At 46.6% G+C, this 26135-nt stretch overlaps 3 protein-coding genes across 7 annotated transcripts in view; 1 reads left to right on the forward strand and 2 right to left on the reverse strand.

Moving 5' to 3' along the window:
* Positions 1-315: 315 nt before the first annotated feature.
* On the reverse strand, positions 316-5026 carry lin7a (lin-7 homolog A (C. elegans)). 2 transcript variants are annotated; one of them, XM_088288978.1, is made up of 7 exons: positions 4899-5026; positions 4343-4456; positions 2516-2634; positions 2367-2438; positions 2079-2288; positions 1471-1686; positions 316-1144 (listed from the first exon to the last, which is right to left on the reverse strand). In XM_088288978.1, exons 2-6 carry the CDS (start codon positions 4380-4382, stop codon positions 1471-1473), a joined length of 657 nt encoding a protein of 218 aa, XP_088145104.1. In that variant the 5' UTR covers positions 4383-4456; positions 4899-5026; the 3' UTR covers positions 316-1144. The 2 variants fall into 2 exon arrangements, with proteins under 2 accessions (XP_088145104.1, XP_088145103.1); XM_088288977.1 differs by lacking the exon at positions 4899-5026 and having other exon boundaries at positions 4343-4477.
* Positions 5027-6906: 1880 nt separating this feature from the next.
* On the forward strand, positions 6907-13122 carry acss3 (acyl-CoA synthetase short chain family member 3). Of its 2 annotated transcripts, none has more exons than XM_088284430.1 (15): positions 6907-7348; positions 7701-7845; positions 8097-8285; positions 8695-8829; positions 9012-9152; positions 9427-9507; positions 9569-9816; positions 9887-9990; positions 10578-10673; positions 10735-10798; positions 11535-11616; positions 11730-11852; positions 11991-12090; positions 12168-12343; positions 12421-13108. In XM_088284430.1, exons 1-15 carry the CDS (start codon positions 7080-7082, stop codon positions 12490-12492), a joined length of 2025 nt encoding a protein of 674 aa, XP_088140556.1. In that variant the 5' UTR covers positions 6907-7079; the 3' UTR covers positions 12493-13108. The 2 variants fall into 2 exon arrangements, with proteins under 2 accessions (XP_088140556.1, XP_088140565.1); XM_088284439.1 differs by having other exon boundaries at positions 7195-7468; positions 12421-13122.
* Positions 12997-26135, reverse strand: part of ppfia2 (PTPRF interacting protein alpha 2) — a 28506-nt gene continuing 15367 nt past the window's right edge. Inside the window, exons 3-32 of one of the 3 annotated variants that reach the window (XM_088284400.1) lie at positions 25908-26009; positions 25682-25846; positions 25498-25572; positions 24218-24328; positions 23914-24135; positions 23672-23818; positions 23463-23597; positions 22836-22919; positions 22642-22773; positions 22497-22559; positions 22333-22424; positions 22115-22247; positions 21686-21909; positions 21316-21562; positions 20872-20901; positions 20661-20791; positions 20377-20555; positions 20221-20311; positions 19210-19212; positions 18084-18165; positions 17805-18005; positions 17221-17283; positions 17052-17084; positions 16668-16843; positions 16419-16516; positions 16176-16351; positions 15691-15759; positions 15455-15611; positions 14585-14669; positions 12997-13903 (exon numbers count right to left, since the gene is read on the reverse strand). In XM_088284400.1, the coding sequence (XP_088140526.1) occupies positions 14611-14669; positions 15455-15611; positions 15691-15759; positions 16176-16351; positions 16419-16516; positions 16668-16843; positions 17052-17084; positions 17221-17283; positions 17805-18005; positions 18084-18165; positions 19210-19212; positions 20221-20311; positions 20377-20555; positions 20661-20791; positions 20872-20901; positions 21316-21562; positions 21686-21909; positions 22115-22247; positions 22333-22424; positions 22497-22559; positions 22642-22773; positions 22836-22919; positions 23463-23597; positions 23672-23818; positions 23914-24135; positions 24218-24328; positions 25498-25572; positions 25682-25846; positions 25908-26009 (3480 nt within the window). In that variant the 3' untranslated portion in view covers positions 12997-13903; positions 14585-14610. Of the gene's footprint in view, positions 13904-14584; positions 14670-15454; positions 15612-15690; positions 15760-16175; positions 16352-16418; positions 16517-16667; positions 16844-17051; positions 17085-17220; positions 17375-17804; positions 18006-18083; positions 18166-19209; positions 19213-20220; positions 20312-20376; positions 20556-20660; positions 20792-20871; positions 20902-21315; positions 21563-21685; positions 21910-22114; positions 22248-22332; positions 22425-22496; positions 22560-22641; positions 22774-22835; positions 22920-23462; positions 23598-23671; positions 23819-23913; positions 24136-24217; positions 24329-25497; positions 25573-25681; positions 25847-25907; positions 26010-26135 lie in introns of those variants that run through there. The other 2 variants (XM_088284408.1, XM_088284417.1) reach the window with 2 other exon arrangements.

Here is a 26135-nt window from a genome sequence, read left to right on the forward strand (position 1 = left end):
AATATAGTATGTATAACAATTGCATATCAACAATGTCTTGTATTTTTTTATTTAAATGATTTCAAGATAGAAAACAATACAATGCGAACCCCCCAAAATGTATTATGTTTATTATTATCATATGACTGGTACAAATCTGGCAGTGTGTCATGTGCTGCACTTTAAATGAAGTGATCACTCATGAATACTATAAAATGTGTGGATAAAGTGGAGATTCTTGTGGTGTTTTTTGGTCAGTTTGGGATGGGTAGATGACAAATTAATGTATAAAGAAAATACAAACATACACACCTGCACACACACACACACCTACACACGTACACACACACACACACACAAAATGAAGTATTTGAACAAGTAAGAAGGAACACTGGATTATTGTATCCAAGGAAAAAACATTCCACATTTTCACCTGCAATGATTGTCAAAATACCGACACCCACATCATCTGCACAATGTAAAGATCTTCCATAATCGCCTTTCGAAATGTACACAAAGGGAACAATAAAACTCTGTTCATAAATATAATTTACCTATGACAAATAAAGACAAATCTGGTGTATTTGGGTTGGAAGAGGCTGACATTCTGCTCGTCTAATAAAGAATTATTGCACAAAAACGGAAGGGAAACAGACATTATTACAAAGGATTTAAAAATTAAATACAAACGAGAGAAAATATTAAATGAATTATCAATTTTGCTCTAATTTTTAAATCACGATTCATCTACGAGAAATAATTCCTAATCCAAATAATTAATTTCATTGCCGCTTGCCAGGTGGTGTGTTTATTGCTAAAGCTACCGGGTACAAAACAAGTTTTTTGCTACCATTAAAAACAGTTTTTGTCTCAAAAACAACGTCCATACACAAGCACCATTACGAGTGAGCCATGACGGGGAAAAAAACAAAAAACAAGTGGACCAGTGTAAAGAAAGACAGCAAAGAGAAGACAAAAGATAAAAAGAAGAAGTTTCTTTTTCCCAAGCACCAAATTTGGGACAAAACACTTGCGTTGTTTTTCGGCTCAAGAACGTCAGAATTGGCGCGATCGTCCTCACTTCAAGAACTTCGGGTTGGTCGGCACCTCCAAGAGATCCAGCAGACATCGCAACGACGTTTACTTTTTCTTCTTCTGGAACAACCTGACAGACAAGGAGGAGAACACGCTGAGAGCAGTTGTCTGTCGTATGACAGATCATCAAACTTTGTGCCAAGCAACAATCAACCAAAATGAGCCTAAAAATGGCCGCTTCAAACCAAAATGGCGGACTTCCTGAGTCTTCTTGAGATCTTTTGGCGGATCTACTCTTGATAGTCATGCCGACCGAATTTCACGTTGCAAAGTGAAACTGACTTTGGGAGGGGGCGTGGCTTAAATGGCCGACTGCATTTCTTCCCCACGGATGACATTTTTCGTGACCCTCCCCCCCGCGAGCTGCCCCACCACGTCAGCCATGAAGCGCCTCACCTACGACGTGTGATTCTGCTGAGTGGACATGTTGTGTTGCTGCTGCTGCTGCATGAGCAGCTGCTGCTGCTGGCGGCGGCGGGCGGTGCGAAGCTTCTCGAAGCGCGCCTCCATCTCCTCCAGCACCTTGGGCGTGTAGCGCACCACAAGTTTGACGCTGTCCTTGGCCGCCTTCAGCAGCTCCACCGCCTTCTCGTGGTGCTCGCCCTCCACGCTCTGCAAACAACCAAAAATAGGATGAGTACATTCGGTGGTGGGAAATAACCGAGTAGAAATGCTAAGTTGATTTTTCAGTGTTTTCATCATAAATTGGCGAGATTTTTAAAAATCACCTCTAAAATGGCCACTTTAAAGCACAATGGCGGGATTTCTGTGAGTTTTCAGTTATGGCTTCTTGAGACTTTTTTGCAGGTCTACTCATGATAGACATGTCTACCAAATTTCATGTTGCTAAGTCAAATTGTAAAAAATAACAAAAAAAACATGGGGCACGGGAAAGATCCCTGGAATCACCCACAAAATGGCTGCTTTAAACTGCTTCAACTTAAGTACTGAGTATGAGTACGTTTACCAACTTAGGTTGTTCCAGAAATCGAATTTGTACGCACCACCCCGTTGACGGACAGGAGCTGGTCGCCTCTTTTAAGACCGCCGTGGCGCTCGGCCACCCCGCCGGGAATGATGCGAGAGATGTAGATGGGCGAGTTCTGCTCCTTGCCGCCCATCACATTGAAGCCAAGCCCCTCCTCCGTTTTGGGAAGCTCCACCACTCGTGGATGCGAGTGGCCCTCGCTGGCGGCGAAGGCGGCAACCGTGGCCTGGTTATAACACCGCCGATTAAAACACTTGGCAGCCCCACGCTGAACGAAATCCGACTTTGTGGCGTCTGCTCTTACCTTGGCCGTGGCTCTGGCCTGATATTCCGGGCAGCCGTTGACGGTGATGGTTTCATTCATGTACTGGTACACCTGTGAAGAGAGACGCGAGATGTAAGATGGTGACTGGCGCCGCATGCTGCTTCACCCGGACCCGATGGGTTACTCACTTCACGGATGGCGGTGCAAAACTCGCTCTGGAGCACCTTCTTCAGCGACTGCAGCTTGTAACCGGGAACGTCGCCCGACTCCTGAAGCTTCTCCAGCAGCTCGATGGCCCTGGCGACATCTGCTGGGTCAAAAGACAGCGAGAGAGGCGCGTGATGTGATCGGCATGATTAATCGCTGATTTTGGTGGGATTGCTCGAATGTTCATAGCAGTGTGATGATGTTGCGCAGACCCGACTAGTTTGTTACATAAACAGGCTGCAGAAGAAATCGTAACAATGAAGAAAGTGGGGCGGATTTTGCCCTTTTAGCAAAACTCTGTGGCTAATTGGTCTTATGTTGTGTTGAAGAATGAACTGCACCAGATGGCAGCCCAATTAATTCAGAGCCGACGGCTTGAGCACCTCAACGGGCTGCTGTAGGAATATTAATCTTGACCTTTTAACTGAAATTCAATTGAGTTGTAAACTTTGCATGTTGATTGTGTTTTCCTCAACACGATTCGGTCGCACCGAGTACAGGCCGATTTTCACAGCTACGCCTAGATAGGCCTGATCAATTGATTCTTCAGACTCTGCTGTGTCTCTTCTTCGGTGTCACGAGATCTAGCGGCCAGGGACAAAACACGACAGTGCAATTGCACTCGCTATTATGTACAAGTGGGTCACCGCGAGAGACACAAAACACGAGCCCTGCACAGACACACAAAGCGAGCAGAGGGAGAGGAAAGACCCCAGAGGACCGCCTCAAACCTATGACATCATCAGGAAAGTTATTTTCTTCAGAACCATAACAGGAAACGCTGCAGTGGACCCGGCACTACATTCGTTTCCTCCTGCTAAACCGCTGCTGGCGCACACCCAGGGGAGCACAATAAAATATATATTTTTTTTAAACTCCAAATGTACTTTGCAACAATACTAGCATAATTAATGCTAGTATTTATTAGTTCTAAACTGATATTTTAAGGGGCACAAACACAAACACCCCCCCCCCCCCCCCACACACACACACACACACACTGGTTATAGGCACTAAAGACAAAACGGAGTTATTCATTTGCAGCGCATCATAAATGTAAAAATATTCAGGAGTGTTTTCTCAAGCATGTCGAAACGTGAACGAAAACATTCCTAACGCGGGAACAACTTCTTCCATGTGTTTGCCGTGTAGCAAAATGAGAAAGAGGAATCCTAAATGTATTTATAGCCAATGCCTGCTTTCAGGTTTGGTGCGCCGAATAGCTGAGGGATCTTCTTTCCGGCAACAGCATATTTGAGTGAGGGTCGTTTTGAGGCGCGTGTAAAAATCAACCCAAAAATAAAATTATGCAAATAAAGCTAACCATACAGAATAATAAATCACAATTAATCAGATTTTAGTGCTATTAATTAAACAGCACGTTTATTTTTATTTTTTTATTGTACTCAATATCATATGGACAGCTGTTCCTCATATCGTTATTCAAATTATTCGGCACAGGACGCAAGAGCACGTTGCAAAATGCATCATTAATAAATATAAAACAATGATTTGTATTACAGTAAAAAATAAAAAAATACGAGCATGCCTGGCTAGCATACACGCGCACGCAGGTTGCATAATTTATAGGAACAACGATGCCACCATAAACATAATAATAACCGTCGTCGCGTGAGAGCACGTGAACGCACCATCGTGCATGCCAGCACGTGAACGCAACATTTGGATGGTGCGTCGCAATCACGACGTTGTTGGCGCAAATATTTCCCCGCGAACATTATCGAAATGATGAAAAATGAAAATTACGGGGGAAGGGTGGCCGTGCTGAGGAGAAAGAAGCTCCTTACCTCGATCCAGAGTGAGCGGCTGTTGGAGCACCGTCGCCATGGCTGGAGGACGGAAAAGGTGGAGTGGAGGAGGCGAGCGAGCGCTGGATGGAGGCTGGCAGGCAGGCAGGCAGGCTGCAGCAGCTCACAAACACCACGGAGAGAGGGGGAGAGAGAGAGAGAGAGAGAGAGAGAGAGAGAGAGAGAGAGAGACAGAGAGAGAGAGAGAGACAGAGAGAGAGAGAGAGAGAATATGATAATGGCATAATAAACTCAATTGGCACCAATGGACAACAGTCCATAACCTGCATTTGTGTTTACAAAATAAATATCATACTGATAGAAAACGAGAGGCATACAAAACTGTTTTGGAAGGGAAAAAAAATACTGAAAAGAATCCCTCACTCAAATGTTAGTGGCGTGGCAAGAAATTGATTATATGTGCGTGGAAACAAAACGTGCATGCAATGTGCATTATTGATTGAACGCTGCAGAGGATGTCAACGATTGCTCCACATGCATGCGCGACTCCATCACATGCGGACGCGCACCTCACGTGCACAAGCTTAACTCATACCTAATCCATGCAGCCGTCATCCATCCGTCCGTCGGTCCGTCCAGCATTTTCCCATCCAGTCATCAACTTAAGCCCTTTGGAATTAATCCTCATGTTGACGTCTTTACAAACGGCAAAAACCTCTCACTGGCATTTCTGGACTGCCCAATCAAAAGTATCCATCTCCTGGATTTTTTTAACAAAAAATAATTTTTGGAGAAAAGGGAAAAAGTTAGACATTGTGAAAGTAGTTTGTCATTTGCACAGAAACGAAAAGAAGTCAGTTTAAATGATTCCTTAATAAATTGCTAGTGATGTCACAAGTTGTCATTTGTTGCTAGGCAGGATTTATACCTAGCGTACGTGTTGCCTCTGCCAGAATATTAATATAATAGAAAACACACACAATCATTCAGTAGTTTTGATCATTACAGCGTTTCCCCCTCTGTATAATGGACAGGCATTAGGAGTGTTTCCTTACACTAGATACGTTTATACTGTGTATATTTGCATGCTTTTTATGAATGTCTGCTGCTAATGTTATACATTAACGGCTACATTACGCCGCCGACTCTGTGTGATTTATATCTTTGCTGCTGTAACACCTCAAATTTCCCCATTGTGGGACTAATAAAGGACATCTTTATCTTTATCTTTATTAAAAATCATCCATTGGTTGGTCACAAGAGAATTGAAAATATAATGTTTAATCAAATCATCAAATAAATATTTTTTTCTTTTCATCTCCACCAAAAAACAAATAAAGTGATTCCCCCCCCCATAAATTGTGGAAAAAACAGCACAGAAAACAAATCTAAATACATGGTACCCTTTTCCCTGGGAGAAAATAAAACAATTTTATGTAAACAACCTTTCACAATTAAATCGCCGCTGAAAGAAAAAAACGTTTTATTTTTACCACAGCTCCCTCTGGTGGATACGGAGTACCTGGACGAAACCCGCACTTCAAAAACGCTAACGCGTTTATTCGTTCGTGTACTTTTTCCATCACAAGAAATGTAAAGCAGAGAACGAGTACAAATAAAACAACAAAAATCACATCGCCCTCTGGTGGATGTGGGTGTGTAGTGCATAGAGGTAAACAACCCACAGGCTACGCTTGCTTCCAGTTTGGCATGACAGGAAATCATATGACGTGGAATATTAATGACATTTTCACCATATGTGGCACTAGCATCCAGTTGTGCATGCAGATGTCAGTGGGGAGGAGAGGAATGGTGGGGATGAGGGGCACCAGTGGGTGGGATTAGTCTGGAGAGCTTTGACGTCATTCCGCAAGAACGAGCGATCAAATTAGATTTGTTTTCCTTTTAGCGGCTGGAATGGTTAGTGCGCAACATTTCATCTTCTAAATGACTCGAAATTTAAAAACATGATGTTCTTCCAAACCACATTCAACCAAGCATTTTATTTACAAAAAATTGGGATCGTAGATTAGTCCAATATTACTCCTATCAAAATCCCGATTCAGTGGTTCTCAAACGTGTCACACCAACGTAAAAAAACAATACTGTCATTAACGAATACATGCAAACGTATCGCACTGAAAAGTTCCATACAACTACACTGCTGTGATTCTTTTGTGCACCGCTAGAGGGAGCCCTTGTAGCCACTGCAAAGAAAACAATAATAATACGTATACTATAATAAAAAATACGCAAATTTGGAAAAATGCATTTATTTTTACAGTTAGTTGAGTTGTAAATTTCCAAAAATGTGAAGTAAACAATTTTGCATGTACAGTAAAATTCACATTTTTATTAATACAGTGTTTATAAATGAGAAAAACCTTATAAAATTAACATTTAGTATTATTTTATTTAAAAAAATCAACAAAAAAGTTCGTATTTAATACTGACACATTCTAAATAAAAAGTGAGTTTGCCAACTCCTGTTTTAAGAGTGATTTTTTTACCCTCATAACTGAATGCACTTTAAATGTAATTTAACTCATTAAATGCATGACGTGTGTTTGAGTTAAGAAAAAAAAAGAGGCGTGGTTATGAATCCAGTTCAAAGTTCACATTCTTAAGGATGCAACTTGGAGAAGTTCTCCACTCAGGTAGCCTCGCGACGTCACCGGAAGCGTGTGCGTGTTTGAGTGCGTGCGCGCGCGGAAATACGAAGAAGCGAAAACTGTGCAAAACTTTTTAAGAGTTTTCGGAAGCAGCTGCAGGAGCCATGCACGCGCAAATCTCGAAATTGTGCACAAGGAGTAGCAGGCTTGGGAGTCGCTTGTGGGGCGTTTGTGTTTGTGGGAAAACAGACTTTTTGCAACGCAGCTCCGCGGGCGATGCGCCCACGGCGGCGGCGGCGGAACGCTACGGCCGAGCCTTCGCGGCGGCCCGGGACCGACCGGAGCAGTACTGGGCCGAAGCGAGTCAGGACATACGCTGGTTCGAACCTTGGAGCAAAACACTGTACGTGGAGCACCCAGTGTTCCCCAACTGGTAGGTTTGTAGCGGGGTCAGACGAAATGACGACGCTTGGAAGTGGGACATGAACGCACCACAAGCACATGACAATAACACGTCTGTTTTTTCAGTCGAATTTGATGGCAAAACAGCCAAGTGAGTGTTAAAATCATGTTTCTTTTCGCTTAGAAAGGGATTGTTGGCAACGTGCAAAGCAAAGGAAAGCGTTCTGTGGGGTTAGAAAAAAATATATATTTTCATAAGAACAGAGTGGAAATGTTTACAATAAAATCGGAAATTGCATTGAAAATGAAAGTGGAAATATTTTTATATTACCGCTCAGGATTGTTACATATACTTTTATCTATTCATTTTTTTTGTCCGGGAGGTTCGTGGGTGGCCAACTAAACATGTGTTACAACGCCGTGGATCGTCACGTGGAAGACGGCCGTGGCGAGCAGGCGGCCATCATCTACGACAGCCCCGTGACGAGCACCAAGTGCATCATCACCTACCGGGAACTCCAGGACCAAGTAACAAATGTTTAAAAGCACGGAATCAATAAAGCCTCGGCGGACTTTGCATTAGAATACTGAGAGACAAAAGTAGACCATCTTGCAAAAACGACAGTTTGCAACTTTGTTGCACATTAAGTGATTTAGAACCACACTACCAAAGTGCTGCACCAGAAAAATTGGAACCCTGTGTGGGGTTTTGGGCTTCCAATTACAGTACAAATACATGCATACATCCAAGTATTTTCAACATTTGTATTTTGCGACAGGTGTCACGGCTCGCCGGTGTCCTAGTGAAGAACGGGGTTGGCAAAGGGGACGTGGTGGTCATCTACATGCCCATGATCCCCCAGGCCATGTTCGCCATGTTGGCGTGCGCTCGGATTGGCGCGCCGCACAGCCTCATCTTTGGCGGCTTTGCCTCCAAAGAGTTGTCGGTGCGCATAAATCATGCCAAGGTGAGACGGGGGTCGTCAGGGTTGCTTGTTGATTTAGTCAACAGACAGGAAAGGAAACAAATGTTCAAGATGGCTCCAAGACATCATTAGTACACTGTTGACTATTTTGTGTCATTTGTTTAAAATGCAAACACGGGCCAGGGAAAACAAATATTTAGGTAAAATAGTTATAGTCATCAATATGGATGAATGACACGTGTCGGTACGGGAAAGCCTCTGACATGCTCGAGTTGAGAGCGTGAATGTATTGTTCATGTGTTTTAATTTGAGTTCTAATTTCCCACTAATTTTATAGAGTTACATTGTATTGTAAAATAGTAATAAATAAGTGAAAAAATCATTTGTAATCGTGCTCTAATCGGATGACAAAATGGAAATGCAAAATTATTATTATTATTTTTTTTGGCAGCCCAAAATGATTCTGACCGCCTCGTTCGGGATCGAGCCGGGCCGCCGGGTTGCCTACGTGCCCCTGGTGGAAAAGGCCTTGGAACTCGGCTCTCACAGACCCTCCAAAGTTCTCGTCTACTGCAGAGACAACATGGTGAGGAGCTTTTGGAAGATTAGAAGAGCTGGTGTCTAATTTTTTTTTTTATGACATACAAGTACTTTTGAAGGTTCCAGGAATGTGTTTGAAACGCGGCTATGGGCACCGTACCGGAATGTTGAAGCGCTTGGAATTTTAGACGGGGATGTGAATTTTATTCCCCGTTTGTGTCCTTGCAGGAGAAAGTGTCGCTCAATGGCGACTTGTCTCTGGACTGGCACGAAGAGATGGCGGCCGCCCGGCCCCACGACTGCGTCCCCGTCCCCTCCAACCACCCGCTCTACATCCTCTACACATCCGGCACCACCGGAACACCTAAGGTCACCAAACTGGACTTTACTTCCTCCTGATCCTGCGTTCGGAAAATATGCAAATTTACATCAACATTTAATATTAAAATAATTTTAAGAAAGACTTGATTCATGATAAATGAGCTGTTTTTTTTTAAAGAAATTAACATTTAATTGACTTGTTTATTTTGTTTAAAATAAGTAGTACCAAAGTATATTTCTATTATTATTATTATTATTAATTATTTTTATTAAAACATTTTGGCAAGGTCACTCTGCAACAATTGTTGTTCTCGCCAAACAGGGTGTGGTGAGGGACACTGGGGGTTGCGCCGTGATGCTGAAGTGGACCATGTCCAACATTTACGGACTCCAGCCCGGCGAGGTAAGTGCTCGTTAACATATTTGGAGCCCGTCTTCGCTTGGCGGCTAACCTGCGACGGCAGGTTTGGTGGGCGGCGTCGGACCTGGGCTGGGTGGTGGGCCACTCGTACATCTGCTACGGCCCCCTCCTGCACGGAAACAGCACCATCCTCTACGAGGGCAAGCCCGTGGGCACTCCGGACCCCGGCGCCTTCTTCCGCGTCCTCTCCGAGCACGGCGCCGCCACCATGTTCAGCGCGCCCACCGCCATCCGGGCCATCCGCCAGCAGGACCCCAGCGCCCGAAGCGGGGCGGCCTACCCGCTCCCCAGGTGGTCGGCGGGATCTCCTGCGATGCGTGCCCCGTCCGGGATGCCGTGATTGACACATTTGTCCTCCCAGGCTGCGCGCCGTCTTCTTGGCGGGGGAGCGCTGCGACGTGGAGACGCTGGAGTGGACCAAGAGGAGCTTCGGGGCTCCCGTGTTGGATCACTGGTGGCAGACGGGTAAAAAAAAACAAACAACTTCAAACTCATGATTACGCAACATTTGATACATACAGAAAATTTGCATGAAAATAAAATCCCGAATATTGCGACTCACTTCCACAGTTGACGTGCGTCGTCGCAGTAAAAAACAAAATGAATGAAAATGGAGCATTTTTTTCTGGATGCAATCATTTTGCCACAAGTGGTTCTTCCACTTGCTGCTGTGCCATTTTGAAGGCTGATATTAATCCGTGTGCTATTTTTGGAGGTGGAGGTCGCCGCTGATGTCATCGGTGTTGCCAGGCAACAAATGTGCGTTTTCCAGCTGTTAGGTGGGCTTTGATGAGAAAACAATGCGCGGATAACCGTCTTCATTGTCTTGCCAAATAATCTGACCCTTAATTAAAAACGCTCGTCTACACACCCACCGATGGTGTGAAATGATAATTACGACGCGAGGGCCCCTCACTTTCTGCCACACTGTCTTTCCCGACACTCGAGGGCTGGAAGACCAGCATGAAAACGCAACAAAACCATGCTGGCCTTGGCGTTTTTTTAAGGACAAAGATGATTTAAAAACATTTTTTTTTTGGTGTCTGTTTCAGAGACGGGCTCTCCCATCACATCCACGTGCATTGGCCTGGGCAACTCACTGACGCCCCCTGCAGGCCAGGCCGGCAAACCCGTGCCAGGCTATGACGGTACGATTTAAACCCCGCCCCCAAAAATAAAACATTAAATAAACATCCTTTGCTTTTGCAGTGATGGTGATTGACGACAACATGCGACGAGTAAAGCCGGGAACTCTGGGGAACATCGTGGTGAGGTAAGCGTGTTCGTCATCATCATCATCATCATGTGATCTGCTTCCTGTTGGTCATGGCCGTGTTAATCCCCCACACGGAACTACTGCCAAGAAACTTTTTGTTCTTAATTCAATATTTAAAGAAGGAGAACAGCTGCAGGTGCCATTAAATCCATTACGAGACCAAGACCCGCTTCATGAATCAAACTCGGGCGTTTTGTTGGCACTTTGACAAGAGAGCGAAAGAGAGAAAAAGAAAAAAAAAAAACATTTTTGATGTGCACGTAGCTGTTGACAGAATGGAAGACAAAAAAAAAGATTAGATGGATGGGATGAAAGTGACGTGGAAGGAAGGCAGGAGGAACAGATGAAAGGGGCGGAGACGTCGCCATGGACATTAAAACAGCATGGAAGGAAAGAAGGGAGGAAAAAAAGGGATTAGGAGGGATGGACTGAACTAAAAAAAAAGTGGAAGATAGACAGCAGCAATGAGGGAAGGCAAAAAGAGAAAGGCAATGGGTAAGGATGTGAAGAGAGGACTGAAGGAAGCTTAAAGGAGACAGGAGGAAGGAGAAGAAGGACACATTTGAAGGAAGACAACAGGGCAAAGACAAGAAAGTAGGAAGGAGAAATGAGACAAAATTGACAGGTTTGAAAGAATGAGGAAAAAGACAAACGGCACTTTCAAGATACAATCTGTTGTCATAATGCATAAAGTAATAGATAACTTGTACTCTTACTTGTCTACTGTGTGCAGATTACCTCTGCCGCCTGGAACCGCGTCATCTTTGTGGCAGAACTTGGATCTTTTCAAGCAGATCTACTTCACCAAATTCCCCGTGAGTGTGGAAGGAGTGGTGGCAGGGCGCCCTCTGGTGGACAAAAACAGCAAGACCATTACTCGCAGCTTCGAATGGCAATACCAATGCTACGGTACTTGTACTCGAATCAGGGCTACTACGACACCATGGATGCTGGCTTTGTGGATCCGGAAGGCTTCTTGTACATCATGTCGCGCTCTGATGATGTCATCAATGTGGCTGGACACAGGCTGTCAGCGGGAGCGTTGGAGGAGGTAGGAGTCGAGCCCTATAAACACGAATATGCGATCCGTCAATGTGTCCGCCATATTGGATGTGGCAGATTTGCTGCATCAACCAATGTTTGTCATCGTGCAAAAGAGCTCTCGGGAGATTTTTTTTTTTTTTGGCAGTCTGTTATGCAGCACCCGGCCGTTGCTGACTGCGCCGTGGTGGGCTTAGAGGACCCTCTGAAGGGCCACGTCCCCCTTGCCTTGTGCGTGCTCAAAAACGGTGAGGATGCGGACGAAACTGCAGAAAGTCATCAAAACAAGCCGCCTCGTTTGATTGCGTCTCATTTGTCTTCTCAGGCGTACAGCAGTGCCAAGAGGAGGTTGCGCGCGAGACGGTGAAGCTGGTACGGGACACGGTGGGACCCGTGGCCGCCTTCCGGAGGGTTCTTTTCGTCCGCAGGCTACCCAAGACACGTTCTGGAAAGATCCCACGCTCCTCGTTGGGAAATCTGGTTAACGGGAAGCCGTATAAGGTACATCCAACATCACCTTTCGGGTGGTTGAATGCAGCAGGAGGTTGCCATGACAACTGTGGAACTTTTCTGCGCAGATCACACCCACCATCGAGGACCCCGAAGTGTTCAAGGAGATTGAGAAATCTGTGAGGTCGCACGCCGCCTGAACTCACCGCGGGCAACGAGGGAGAGGAAACACTCGAGTTTAGTTTAGAGCCGGGCTGGCTGAGTCTGGTCCTCAAGAGCACCTTTGCAGCCGGTTTGAGATGTCACCCTCCTGCAACACACCTCATTAGCTTGCTGATGAACTGATCACTCCAAACAGGTGATAAGAAGTCTGTTAGAGTTGAAATAGCAGAGAAGACTAATCTGAAAACAATTTCACTACAAGAAAAAATAATTGAAGGAAAAAAAAAGCAACTGAAACAATCTTTAAGCAAACAAAAATTCAGTAAGTCCAGAAATAAAAAACATACGTAGCAAAAAATTAAAAATAATACACCATAAAGCTAAAAAAATTAAGCAAATTAAAAAATATATATTTTTTGTTACAATGCATGTTAAAATTAAGCAATTGAAATTTGAAAAATTCAAGTAAAATAAAAGGCAAACTACCATTTTGTACATTAAAAAAAGTGTTTTGTGTGGTTTTTTTAAATGAAACCATCTACTCACAGTAGTTTTTCCTTTTAATTTCTTTTTTTTGCTCACCACTGACTTTTAGGTTTTCCACCGACGTACGTACAAGTCAGAAATAAATCCAAACGTATTCACACAAAATGAAACCATGAGACGTCCTTGTTCGTGCAAATAGAAAGACTTCCAAAAACAAAACGAAAAAGAAGTTATGCTTCGCTCCAAAGACGGCAAATGTCAAATCACGGCAAGCGTTTGCTGCTGCTGTTCTTTTTTTCTTCTTCTTTTTTTTACGAATACACGCGCCCAGACACACACACACGCACACACACAGGATGAGCGGAGGCCATTTTCCCGCTAAGTCACTTGGGGTTGTTCGCCGCTCGTGTGCTTGTTAGTCCTCCGGCCACAAGAGGGAGGCGACAGCGTCCTCTTAGAAAGGAAGTTGTCCCTCCCAAAAAAAAAAGAAAAAAAAAAAATCAAATAGAAAGTTTGTCAGGGTCCGAGAGCAGCATATATTATTCATCTATGGTCCACTAACTTCTTATTTGCTCAATAATCTTTTTTTTTTTTTAATTTTTTTTACACATATATATTAAAAAAATGTCATATTTATATTAATTTACATAACCTACTTTAAATACACAGTACGCTTCAGGGAAATGGCGACCAGCCCGCTGCGGGAGAGTTTAGCACCGGAGGTGGCGGCTGGCTGGCGTCCACATTGAGAAATATGGAAAAGGGGCGGGGGCTTTATTCGAGAGGGGGGGGGGGTTTGGTGTGTGAGGCGGAGAAACGAGGGGCTTTTTGGCAGTGCGAGGTTATCCCGATGGCATAGCCCCCCGACCTCGCCCCCTCCCCTCACGGGAACTGCGCCATGTACCCCCTCCCCTCATCCCCAAGATGAGTGGGCCCATCCGGCGACTCGGTTCAGAACTGGGCCTACGAAAAAAAGAAAAGGATGAGTCATACGTGTCATGTGGTTCGGGGACGACTACGGATGTTCATCCGACTCGACATGCAGCTGGATGACGGAATAAAAGCCAACAAATAATCAGAATGAACATCCGTTACGTCATATTGTTGGCAAATATTTCCACAACTTGAGACAAATGAAAATGTTTGTTGGTGCATGTGAATGTTGACGTGGAAATAAATGCGTATCACAGCCAAGCATTAAAAACAAAAAAACAAAAAAAAAGACATTTATTTTACTGAAACAGATTACTTAAATTATCTTAAATATATAATAAAAAATATATATAAATAGATAAATATATATATATATTCATTTTTAAAAATGTGTTTAATTTATGGTAAATTAAAAAGTCTCAAAACACAACAACAGCCGCTGCCAGACATGCTCGCTTCGGTAGAAAATTATATCCAATGTATTCTGTAATAAGAATATATGTAAATTTTTTTTGCCTTGTTGTCTGAATTTATTTTGAGTGTTTTGTGCAGCCCCAAAATGGCGACGTGACTCATCTGAGGTGAGGCGCATACTCAAGGCCTGCCTTGCAAGCAAAGATGCGCGCCAAGCCAAGCCTTCGGGGCAAAAAAAGTTTGAAGAGGAAGAAGAAGCGGTGGCGGCCGGCCGGTGTGTTTCTGTGTGTTACATACAGCGGTACACTTTAAGGTCCGTCTCCTCAGCACGAGTAGGTTCTCACCGTGGAGCTGTCCAGGCGCTGAACCGCTGAGGCTCCCACTGTGGGAAGGGACAACAGGGGGCGACAGAGAGACAGCGTCAGCGTCCAGGTTGCGGTCGCACATGCAAAGCAACACTTGAGGGTAGGGTGGGCAAACGGGTGGTTCGCGGGCCACATGTGGCTCATTTGCTCCCTGAATTTGGTCCTGTGATATCAGCAAAGTATGGACGGGGAAAATGTTCTATATTTTTCGGGCAAATTGAACAATGCCACAAAGTTACTGTGTTAATGGTGGGACAAATTGAGTAGGAAGTATTAGTTTTTCTACCACACTTGAGAATCTGATACTGATGCCAAGTATCGGTCCTCACCCATTCTGAAAAATCTGGCCAAATCTTTTTGTTTCAATTCAACCATCATTGTGCTACCCCTTGTGGCCATCCGGGGGCAGTATAATACACCAAGAGTGTCACAACTCATCAGGATGCTGCAGTAATGTCCACGTGTCAACTTGTAGTCGGGTCACTTGAACCTTGAGCCACCGCAGTATTTCATTGGTTTGCAGTACAGTCAATAACACAGCAACTTGGAAATGGTGGCATCTTGAGAACTGACGTGACTGGAGTGGGAGGGGTTAAGGAGGGGGCAGGGGGAGTGACCACGACACTCACAGCCCGCTTTGAACAAGTGGGCGGGACACGTCATAGCTGACCTTAGAACCAATCCAAATACACGTCGTCGGCGCTGTCGTCCTCGTAAAGGACTGCCGAGCAGCCGGAGGAGAACAGGAAAGAAAGGTTTGGCTGCATGTGAGAGAAGATGGCGGACGGGAACGCCGGCTTACTGTCAGGCGGGAGCCTCCGCGAGCGGCCCGACGTGGCGGTGAGACGGAAGCCGGCCGGCAGAGTCTCGGCCGAGCCGGGCATCATGCTGATGCCGTGCACGTCCCGCGGAGGGAACTGCCGCCTCCACGACGGACCTCGGAAATCTTTGTCGTCGCACTGGAACACATTGCAGTTCTGAGTGGTCGAGAAATGTGGAAGGAGGTGGTCAAAGGTCATCGGCATTTGCTGCTCTCACCTCGTCCAGCCGCCGGTCGGTGCCCAGCGCCAGCAGATTATTGTACTCGCGCTCCAGAATCTGACGGGCCTGATGAGGAAAACATGGGACACAATTGGATGACATTATTTTTAGCAGGTGCGTGCCAGGATTTAAAATCTATGCACCAAGTTGCCACTAGGAGGCGCTCAGAAGCAGCAAATGCTTCTACTGGGAACAGTAGTCCACTGCCTTGTTTCGGAATTTTTTTGTCCTTGCATTCGGCCAACTGGGATCTTTGCGTCAAGACCACAATCTGCCACTAGGGGGCACTGAGAAGCCACAAGTACACTTGGGAGCTGAAAAGTACTTTCACGCGTGGAGAAAAGTCTGCTAAAAGCTTCATGCGAGAAACTAAATATGAACCTGCCTGTTGTATTTTGTTGTTATTCATAATTGATCAACTTTTGGATGAGAATGCTTTCCAACGCGGAAGCTGCGCGGTCCATTATCGCGTGTGCGGTGACCTGAGTGTTTTGGTTGGGGATCTGGAGGAGCAGTGCCAGGCTGCTGTAGTCAAAGTTGTCGTCCAGGGCGACCAGCGCTCCGTGCACGCCGCTCTCGTGCAGGATGCCGGCGTAGTCCCGCAGGCCGATACTCTGCACCCAGCGGACCACCCGCTCGTTGGTCCACACCAGCACATCTGAAGGAAAAATACTGATTATTTTTTTGGTGTGTTTGTTTGAGGCGGAATGGTGCGTTTCCATCACCTCTCATTTCGTGCTGGCTCGTCTCCCGCCGCCGTTCCAGCTCCTTCCTGTCGTAGTTGAGCTTCTTCAGACACATGATGCCATATTGTAAACTTGTTCTGAAATCACAAAAAGCATTTTGGTGTCAAGGAAATAAGTTGAAGTAAGTTGAGGAGCTTCACTCCATGGACAATTTTTGATTTTTTGGGGGGCCGTCAATTACATAAAACATGGAACATTTTATTTTTTTTTTTTGTGCTTATAGGTTACCTATGGAAGCTGTCCACCATTTTGAGATGCACCCTCAGGTCCTTCTTGGTCAGGTGGTCCAGCATACGCGCATCCACCAGGCACTCCATGAAGTAGCTGCGGTACTGAGGTAGTCCGAGACTGGGCAGCCATTCGTTGCCGATCCACTCGTGGTTCATGTCGCCGTAAGCAAGCGTCTGGATGAGACATTTAATGTGAATTTTTTCAACCAAGAAGGGGAAAAAATGAGGAGGCAAAAATCTCAACAGGTCCGGACATTAAGATGTGGAACACACTCACGCATGGGGCCAAAAGAGGCAAGAATTATGACTAAAGTAAATAAATATTTAAAAGAAAATGGGGGCTTAAATGTACTTCGCAGAAACAGTGTTTGTTTTCCCTTACCTGTGCCCAGCTGCCCTCTTCAGACTGTGATTTCTGAGCAGAACAAATGCAAAAGTCATCTTCCATTAGCATGACTGACTCGAATCAGAAACTCTACGCGCAAGGATTTGGCATGGCTCGAGGAAAAAAGGGTGGTAAGCGTTAAAGCGTCGCAGGAGGGGCGACTGACCGTTTTGGAAGGGGCCGCCATGGTCTCCATCTCCTCGTGGGTCACCCATACGTTGCCTGACGGCTACAAGGGCGGCGCCGCGGAGACGGAGCGGCAGTGGTAGTAGATGTCCAGCAGGAGGCGCAAGCAGTGTTAAAGAAGAAGAGCAGCACCACTGTAAGCCAACAGTGTTAAAGCATCACAGTCAAGACCACCAACAGGCCCCGCGTCAAGGGAGGGGGGGGGGACAAAACACACAGCACACGCGCGTTAGCATGCATGCTAAAGCTAATTACAGCAAACCCCCGTTTATCGCGGGGATACCACCTGCATTAGGTGAAAATCTGTCATCTGTCTGAGACGTCCACGAGTTAAATGCTAACTTATAAAGTGAAACGCCATAGACAGGCTAACAAAATAAGCATTGATGTTACAGCAAATCTAAACCTTCAACATGGTGTGAACGATGAACCGCGATTTAGAGGGGGAACACTGCAGTGACAACATAGAGCACAAAAAAAAAAAAAAACGGAAACAAGCAAACACACACACAAAAAAAGAAACAAACAATACAGAGCAGCCGTCTGGTTATTTAGCGGACTCACGGTTCTGGAGGTAGGCGGCGCCGACGGGCTGGTGAGCGAGACCATCTCCTGGATGGCCAGCCGGAGTTTGAGTCTGTGCAGGGGGTTGCTGATGCCGATTTCACGCTGGATCTCCGTGTCGGACAGCGCCGACATGATGGCGCCGCTCTTCACGTTGGCGCGACACGCCGCCACGTACCAGGCCGGCATTCCCAGCCACAGCTAGAAAGGCACAGTTGGTTGGGCCTCGCTGTGACTCGTTTCATCGCTGAGATTTGCCGTCGTCAAACGTCCGCTCACCTCCAGCCAGGCTACCACGGTGGGTCCGTCCCACTGCGCGAAAGGTAAACCTTTCCTCCTGGCTTCCTCCAGCAGCTCGTGTCTACGTGGGCAGAGGAGACACCCGAACGCATCACTCGGAGGGAGCAGATTTATAATAAAACGACTCTTAATAGTCACCCCCCACCCTCCTGCGGCGACGCGTTTATTTCCCAAAGCACGGCAGCAAAGGGCAAATGTTTATCATCCGCGTTCGCCCACGTGATGGCCGTTGCTTCTTATTACCCGGGCGACATTTCTCTCCAGCCTGCAGAGCGGACTTTGCATGCGTAAGCACAATTCGTTAACGTCTTGTTTTTTTTTTATTTTAATAATGCATCAACTCATCTTCAAGATGCTCCGCTTTGCCCGGCGCAGTTTTTTTTTTTTTTTTTTTTTTTTTTTGCTCTCCTCCTACACTGGAGTGCGAGAGTGCCAAGCAGTGACTCCCACACGCTTGAATAAGAAAACGGCTCTCATCAAGAATATGAACATCGTTGTTGTGCCTCCACGATACAATGGACTGTCAATCAAAAATGGATCTTGGAAATGTCGGCACTGTTTCAAATCATTAAACTTTATCGACGTTCTCCGCCCACATGCAAAGGCAAAATCTCCACTTTCACACACACACTTAAAAACAAAACTTCTCACAGTATATTGCAAAGTGAAACCATTCCAGGTCGTAACAAAAAAAAAAAAAAATTAAATCAAATGGGCACAACACAGCATGGAAATCTGTTTCCAAACGCAAGCGCTTTGGGTCTTCTTCCATCCAGCACATGAGGCCAGCTCATGTTTGCATGTTCAGCTCGGGTCGAATAACGCATGACGACTGAACATAGCTGGGGAAAAGGAAGTGAGGAAACAGTTATGAAAAATAAATAAGTAAGAAATCAAAAGATCCCCACACACAAATAAAGACACAAAAATTGAAGAGGACGGCATTCCAGGAGTGGAAACCAGATCCAGCTGTCAATCGACTGTAAGAAGGAAGAAGAGGGCGGGGAAAGAAAGAAAGAAATGGCGTTCTCGGAAGAGGAGGAGAGAGCTGAGACAGGACAGGATGTGCGACGGTGGAGGTCAGTGACGCGTCCTGGCCACTTACCCGCTTTGTTAGAGGCAAAAAGGGGGAGAGAGAAAAAAAAAAAAAGTACACAGCAGTTAGTCGACATTTGGAGCATCGGGCACAAGAATAAAAAATTTTTAAAAAACGTGATTCGCGTCTCGTGCGGTGGCGGAAAGTCAAACACCATTTCTGCATTTCTCCAAAAAGACATCGTGGGAAACTGTTTGAGCGTTTATTCAAGCTTAAGGTCCGTGAGCGGTTCTACGAGTGCGCAGAGCCGTCTCCCTCGAGTGACGACAAAAAGCGCACTAGCACACGGATTTTAAGTCGCATAAAACGGATTAAATGCTCAAACGGCTCCCCACACAAAAACGAGAACAACGGCGACGAGAGCACAGGGATGGATCAAGATGCTGAAACGGGAAGTCGAGCGGCAGGCAGCTGGCTGGCATGCGGGGGAGATGCAAAAAAAAAAAAAAAAGGTCGTGGTCGTGGTCCAGGCGCTCGGTCCAGGCGCCGCCAAGAGGAAGTCCGTGCGGTGGAAAGAGTCGAAGAAGAACGAGGAGCGGGGCGACTACGCGGGGAGGCAAACGGCATTCGTCATTAGGCAGGACAATCACACGGAAACGCGTCGAAACGTCGACACAGGACACCGGCGTCATCTCAAGAAGCCCAAAAACGAAAGCTGCCACCGCCAAAATGGAACATTAGCAACCTTCCAGGCGTCGGTTTCACTCTCATTAGAATGTGGCGGTGCACCTCATGAAGTTTCAACCAAAATTGTCAGACTTTTATTTATCTATTTTTTTTGGTGGGTCTGCTCAAATTAGGATTTACATTTTTTTTTTTTGTGGGTACTGCCGACCAAATTTCAAGTGGCAAAGCGAAACCAGCTTTGAGGTTTGGATTTTCAAGACGAGGCAAAATCGGCCGAAATTGAGCCCGATGACCGTGTCCTTTAAGGCGTCATTTAGATTGTGGAAGTGCAACTGCTCTAAATTTCGGCCACTGTGACGAGTCAGACCTAACCAATGAAGGAATTGGGCTTACTTCTTTCTCAAGCGGCGGTCCTTCTCGGCCTGCGTGCCCAGCTTGCTCAGCCCCGCGTCCTGGCCCGCCATGTCCGAGTCCATCATGGTGGCTGCGGATGAAATGGCGGCCGGTTACGGGTGACTCTCATTTGCGACGGATCGGCGCAGCGCCAACCTTGCGGATCCACCATGACGTGTCTGTGCGCCAAATGCGCCAGCCGGCCCTTCTCCTTCTTGCCGAAGAGGCGGCCGATGGACGACTTGATGCCTTTCTTCTTGGGCTGCTTGTGCAACGAGTCTTGGCTGCTGGCCACGCTGCTCAGGGTGCCTTCCGCTTCCAGCGAGGCGGCCATGCTGCACATCGGAGAAACGTTTTTTCGTCACGACTTGAGATGATTTGGGGGTTTTAAAAAAAAAAGAAAAAAAAGGAGGAAAGTGAATCGGGACCTGCGTCCGTACCCTCGGGCGTCGTTGTGCGAGGACGCCGGCAGGGTGTGCGTCATCCGGACGGTGCGCGGCGTGGCGGGCGGCGACGTCTCACATTTGATGGTGGCCTTGTCCTCGCGTCCGTCTTCTTCCACGGCCGCGATCTGATTGCGACATCATCAAAGCGTTAAATCTAATCCGTGTCAAATCCAGAATCAGAAATGAGCGTGTTCATTCCGCGCACCTTTCTCCTGTGCTTCCGTAAATCGCTGGGCTGTCGGGAGACAAAGATCCGTGAGCGAGGCGAAGACAAAAATATTTTATCATAAGATGACATCCTATTGACGCGAGCGCATCGATTTGGTGGGGAAAAAAAAAAAAAAAAAAAAGTCACTGACGGGGTCCAAAGAAATGCCTGAAAAGCAGCCGCGGCTTCAACTTGACGAAAGCGGCGTCAAATATTCATACGTGCTGGCGTCAGCAGCACAAGACGGCAGCTCATATGAAAATTTAAAAGCGACACTCAGCAAACAAGTGCACCCTCAGGCCAAGAGAAATTCAATCTTTTTATGAAAAAGCCCAAGCAGAAAAACTTCAAACCATCTTTTCGCCCGCTCTCTAATTGCTCGGTCCAATGAGATTAAATCGCAAATGATACATCCAAAGATGCTTTTATTTTCTACCGTACCAGCGTCATGACGCCCATGCGCTCCATGTCCCGGGCGGGGCTGCGGGGGTCCAGCTTGGGCGTGGAGTGCCCGCTGGGCGGCGACGAGGACGCCAGGGAGGAGGCGGTGGCCGAGGCGGTGATGGAGGCGCCGTGGTGGTGGTGGTGCAAGCGGGCCAGGTTGAGACCCTCCAGGCTGACGCTGGCCACGCGGCTTTCGATCTCCTCGGCACGCAGCTCCGTCGACTCCTTCTCCTCCTGGATCAGCCTGCGGGGGGAGCCCATGCACAACTTCAGCATCCACGCGAACGTTTTAGATTCGACGCATGGTAATTTTTTTTTTTTTTTAAGAAACTAAATTGCAGGACTACTTTTCCCTCAGCGATCGTACCGGATCTCCTTGTTGATGGCGTCCAGCTGCTCCTGAAGCATCATGGCCAAGGTTTGTGCGTCCGAGTGTCCGCCGGGCGAGAGGAGATCCATGGAGCTGAAGAGCGTCTCGCGGTCGTCGTCGTCCATGTCGGACATTTCCGTGTCGCTCTCAAAATGGTGGCCGCCGCCGCCCACCACGCCCAGCTGCTGCGAGCGCCACTCTTGCTCGCCCAGAGACTTGGCCTGACGAACAAATATTACGCTCATGTATGAATGAAAAAACGATTTTTATATTTGTACATTTTTGATCAGGGCTAAATTTGATTCAGGGATTTTACAAATAATTCAAACTTGAGTTTAGATTTAAAATGCTAAAAATGGTCGACTATTTCATCATTTTGATGAGCAGTGAAGTCGATGAGGATTCCACAAAAATTCTTTTCCTCACCTTGGTTTCTCGCAGGCCCACTCGACCTCGCCTGGGCCTCCGTATGACCTTGGCCGAGCGGTAGTGGTCCGACTGGGTCTCGGCCAAGGAGCCCAAGGAGAATCGGAGTTCGCCCGAAGTGTCCAGGTGAGACCTGGACAAGAATTTCGGTCACGGGGGGCAATAGAAACGAATGGAGAGAAAAAAAAAAAAAAATCAATAAAAATTTGAAACCTTACCGTGAGAGGGTGGGCTCGGTGAGGGATCCCACCCTCAATCTGAACTGGTCCAGCTCCGACCGCAGTTTTTCGATCTCCTCTGCCAAATGTGTCTGCGAAAAAAAAAAAAAAAAAAATAAATAAATCATAATTTCCAGCGACATTTATAACCTGATGAATCTCACCTTCTCGTGTAAGGACTCCTCATACTGCTTCCTGTAGCCCTCCGAATCTTGGATTAGTAAATTCTGAAGATTCCAAAAAAAGAAATAAATAAAAAATGACAAGGAGAATATGAGGAGAGAAGCGAGAGTGAGACGTGAAGGAAACCTTTTCTTCCAGAGCCGCCATGCGTTCCTTCAAGTGCAGCTGCAGGCGCTCGTTGGACTCGGTGAGGAGGCGGTCCACCGTGTCCGAGAGCCGCTTGTTGTGCTCCTCGTTCATCTTCTCTCGCTGGCGAGCCTGCGGGAAGGAGACCAGCGAGATGACCGACGTTCGGGAAGGGCGCTCATCGTCATCCTCACCCGTAGCAGCTCCTGGTTTTTCTCCTCCAGCTGACATTCCAAGTGCCGCATACGCTCCTCGATGTTGCCGTGACGTTCTTCCGCCTAAGATGCAAATCGCAGTTCAACACCAAATTGCCGACGCACACAAAATTGGGAGCAAAAATGCACATTTTAATTGCTAAATCATTAATTTAAAAAAAATAGATAAAGCCGAAAATCTTTAAACCATCTCTAAGTTTGAAATTATTTCAAGAAAAAAATGTAGAATAAAATGCAAATATAAATTCAACCAACAAATTGGGGAAAAATACGGAAAAAAATATGATCTAATTTTATAAAAAAAAAAAAAGAATTGATTTAAAAAATTTAAATTTAAAGCTATATTTTCAAGGAGTTATTTAAATTAAAAAAAAATTCTAACAACATTGTTAATATGAAAAAGAACTTGCAAGTAAAAAATATTTACAGAAAAAAATGCTCAGAAGTCTAAATTAAGAATTAAAGGTTTGACCAAAACTGAACTAAATTCTGGAAGAAAAAAAGAAATACTTGGAAAATAAACAAAAAAGCACTGAAAAAAATGCTTGCAAGTTTTGGCATGACACTTTCTCCACTCAAATGTTTGAAAGAGTTTTTGGACGTGACCTTGGTGAGCGCGGCGATCCTCTGCGCAAGCTCGGCCTCCACCTCGGGCAGCGTCTCGGCCTTGCGCATGGTCTGCTGAAGCTTCTGCTCGGCCAGCTCCAGCCTCTCTTGCAGCTGTCGGTTCTTCTCCTCCATCTGCGACCCGCAAAACCAACTCTAAAACCCGAGCGGCCAAACGGGCGCCAGAGACGAGGCGCCACGAGACCCACCTGCCTGAGGAAGGCCTCCTTGTTGGCCAGCTCGTTCTCCAGCTTGTCGTTGATGTCGTGCACCGATGTGGACTCGCGTTGGGCGCTCAGGTAGCGCTTCTCCAGCGTCACGATGCGCTCCTCCATGTCCTCCTTCTGGCACATGGACTGCGCGCAAGCACAAAACATTTATTTGAAGGACAAGATCTTAAGTGTGAAAATCAGGAAGCTTGCTCCACAGGTTTTAAATTCTAAAAGCAAACCTCTTTAATGTCCCGCTGGTACTTGTTGTTCATCTCCTCGGACTTGATGAGGTCCTTGCGGGCCGTCTCCAGCTCCTGCTCCACCTCGGAGACGCGCGACGACAGCGAGGACATGCGCTCTTTCATCTGCGCCAGCTCGTAGTTTTGCTTCTCCAGCAGGTCCTGCAGCTCCACCACTTGGCTGGCCTCGCGCGCCGACTCCAGCGAGCCGTTGGACAGTCGCTTGGGTCGCGGGGGGGAGGAAAAATGTTGGTTGAGAATGCGCGTCGGCGCGCGAGACCCGGCTGTTGCCGCGACGACACACCTTGCCGTGGACCTTCTGCTGCGACTCGCTGCCCTCAAGGATGTCGTCGCCGGCTTCGCCCGACGCCACCTTCCTCTGGATGTGAGCATTTTGCTCGCGTAAGGCCACGATCTGCAGACAGGGGGCGCACAAGCGTTACAATATGGACCACAGGTTGCATATTAAATTCTTTTTTTTTTAAGCATTATTGGTTTAATAGATTTATTGTGAACACACTATTTTTTTCTTTTTTTATCAAATAATTGGTTGATTACAGCTTCATTTTGTTTTACTATAATTTTGTATTACTTAAATTTTAAATACATTTATAATCTGTCGCTTTAAAACTCAGCCCCGGCCCTTGAGCGCAACGGCGTTCGTCGTCGAGTTATGAAGAGAAGACAACGAAAGCCTTATTGCCGACCACGCCTCAGTCATCATGCGGTCAGACCACAACTATTCGCTTGAAACGCATCATGTGGCTAAATGCCGTCTCAAAATGTCACACAGAAACTAACCTTCTACTCTCATAAAAAGGACTGCAAAAAAATAAAAATAAAAAAATAAAACAAAAAGAAGGCTGTCGCATGATGTGAACAGTTTGCAGATGCCGGCCGGGGGTCTTCTCATTAAATCTAACGAAGGCGTAATTAGGCCTGGGCCCTTGTTCCTGTCATGGATCCAGCTGTGAGATCAAAAGAAGCACGCCAGCTCCTGACATGAATCAACGACATTGAAATCGCAGCCGCCGCAACGCGGACGCCGATCCCCGTCCGACCACTTTGATATCCTCCACGTCGCCCTTCATCTTTTCCTTTCGAAATGACAATCATCCGTGTCGTTTCAGAAATCACTTAGCGCCCGCTCGCCCGGGAGGTGCGGACGTATCCATTATTCGAGGTCCGGCGGGTCGTCTGTCAGCGGGGCTGACAGGCGTAGCGATAAGCGACGGTCAACAACTTGGACAGACAGTCGACTCTCGGGTATTTGCCGGTGCGCTCGGAAACTCCGGCATTTTTCACCTCAGGCAGTTGACGAAGGTGAAGTGAAGCCTTTTTGGACGCAGCGGGCGCTTGACAGACGTCGTTCGAACCTTCGTGACATCTCGGCGGGAATTACTGTCACGAACTTGACTTTGGAGTCAGCCAGTCTTTTCTCAAATGGAACCAGTTGGTCAACGGCGCACGTTAGAGGTCATTTTATAATTCTGCGATTTGATTTCAAATGTAGAAATTGTAATGTTTTTTATTTGTTGATTATTTTTTTATTGAATGATTTTTGCTGTTGTAGGCGTTTCCTACCTCCTGGTTGGCTGCTGTGAGCTCCTCCTCCAAGGCGGACACCCTCTCCAGCGACACCCGCAGTCGCTCTCGCACCTGCGACAGCAAAACAATATCGGATGTCATCGCTGAAAAGTTGGGGAAAGCAGCATTCGCCACGACACCAAATGACGTTTCTCGGAAGAAATTTCAAATGAGGCCGCACCTTCTCGTCGAGGGCTTTGTGGTGTTCAAACAAGGACTTGAGGGCCTTGAGGACCTCCACCTCGCTGGAGACGCCCGAGGGGGACTGCGCCTGCCTCTTGACCACCGTCATGCGCAGCGAGCGCTCGTGTCGGGACACCAGACATTCCAGATGCTCCAACAGCAACTGCGACGACGCATTCTCAATCATCTGCAACCACTTGAAAAGGCGGAAAGCGTGAGCTCACCCTCGTGTTGTTCCTCTCGGCCTTCAGCTCCGAGATCTCCTCCTCCTTTTCCAGCAGCTGCTCCCGGCAGGCGTTGAGCTCCTTGGTGAGGGCCGCAAACTCCTAAACGGCAACAAGAGAAGATAACGTGTCAGACGGAAGCACAAAACATCACCGCGGGACACAAAGACGGAGACGAGCTACACCATGTCAGCTTTAATTGAATCCCAAAAAGTCTAATAAGGTTCC

This window comes from Idiotropiscis lumnitzeri, chromosome 2 (assembly GCF_059441095.1).
Source record: "Idiotropiscis lumnitzeri isolate Australia: NSW breed Sydney's pygmy pipehorse chromosome 2, RoL_Ilum_1.0, whole genome shotgun sequence".
Classification (NCBI taxonomy): Eukaryota; Metazoa; Chordata; class Actinopteri; order Syngnathiformes; family Syngnathidae; genus Idiotropiscis; species Idiotropiscis lumnitzeri.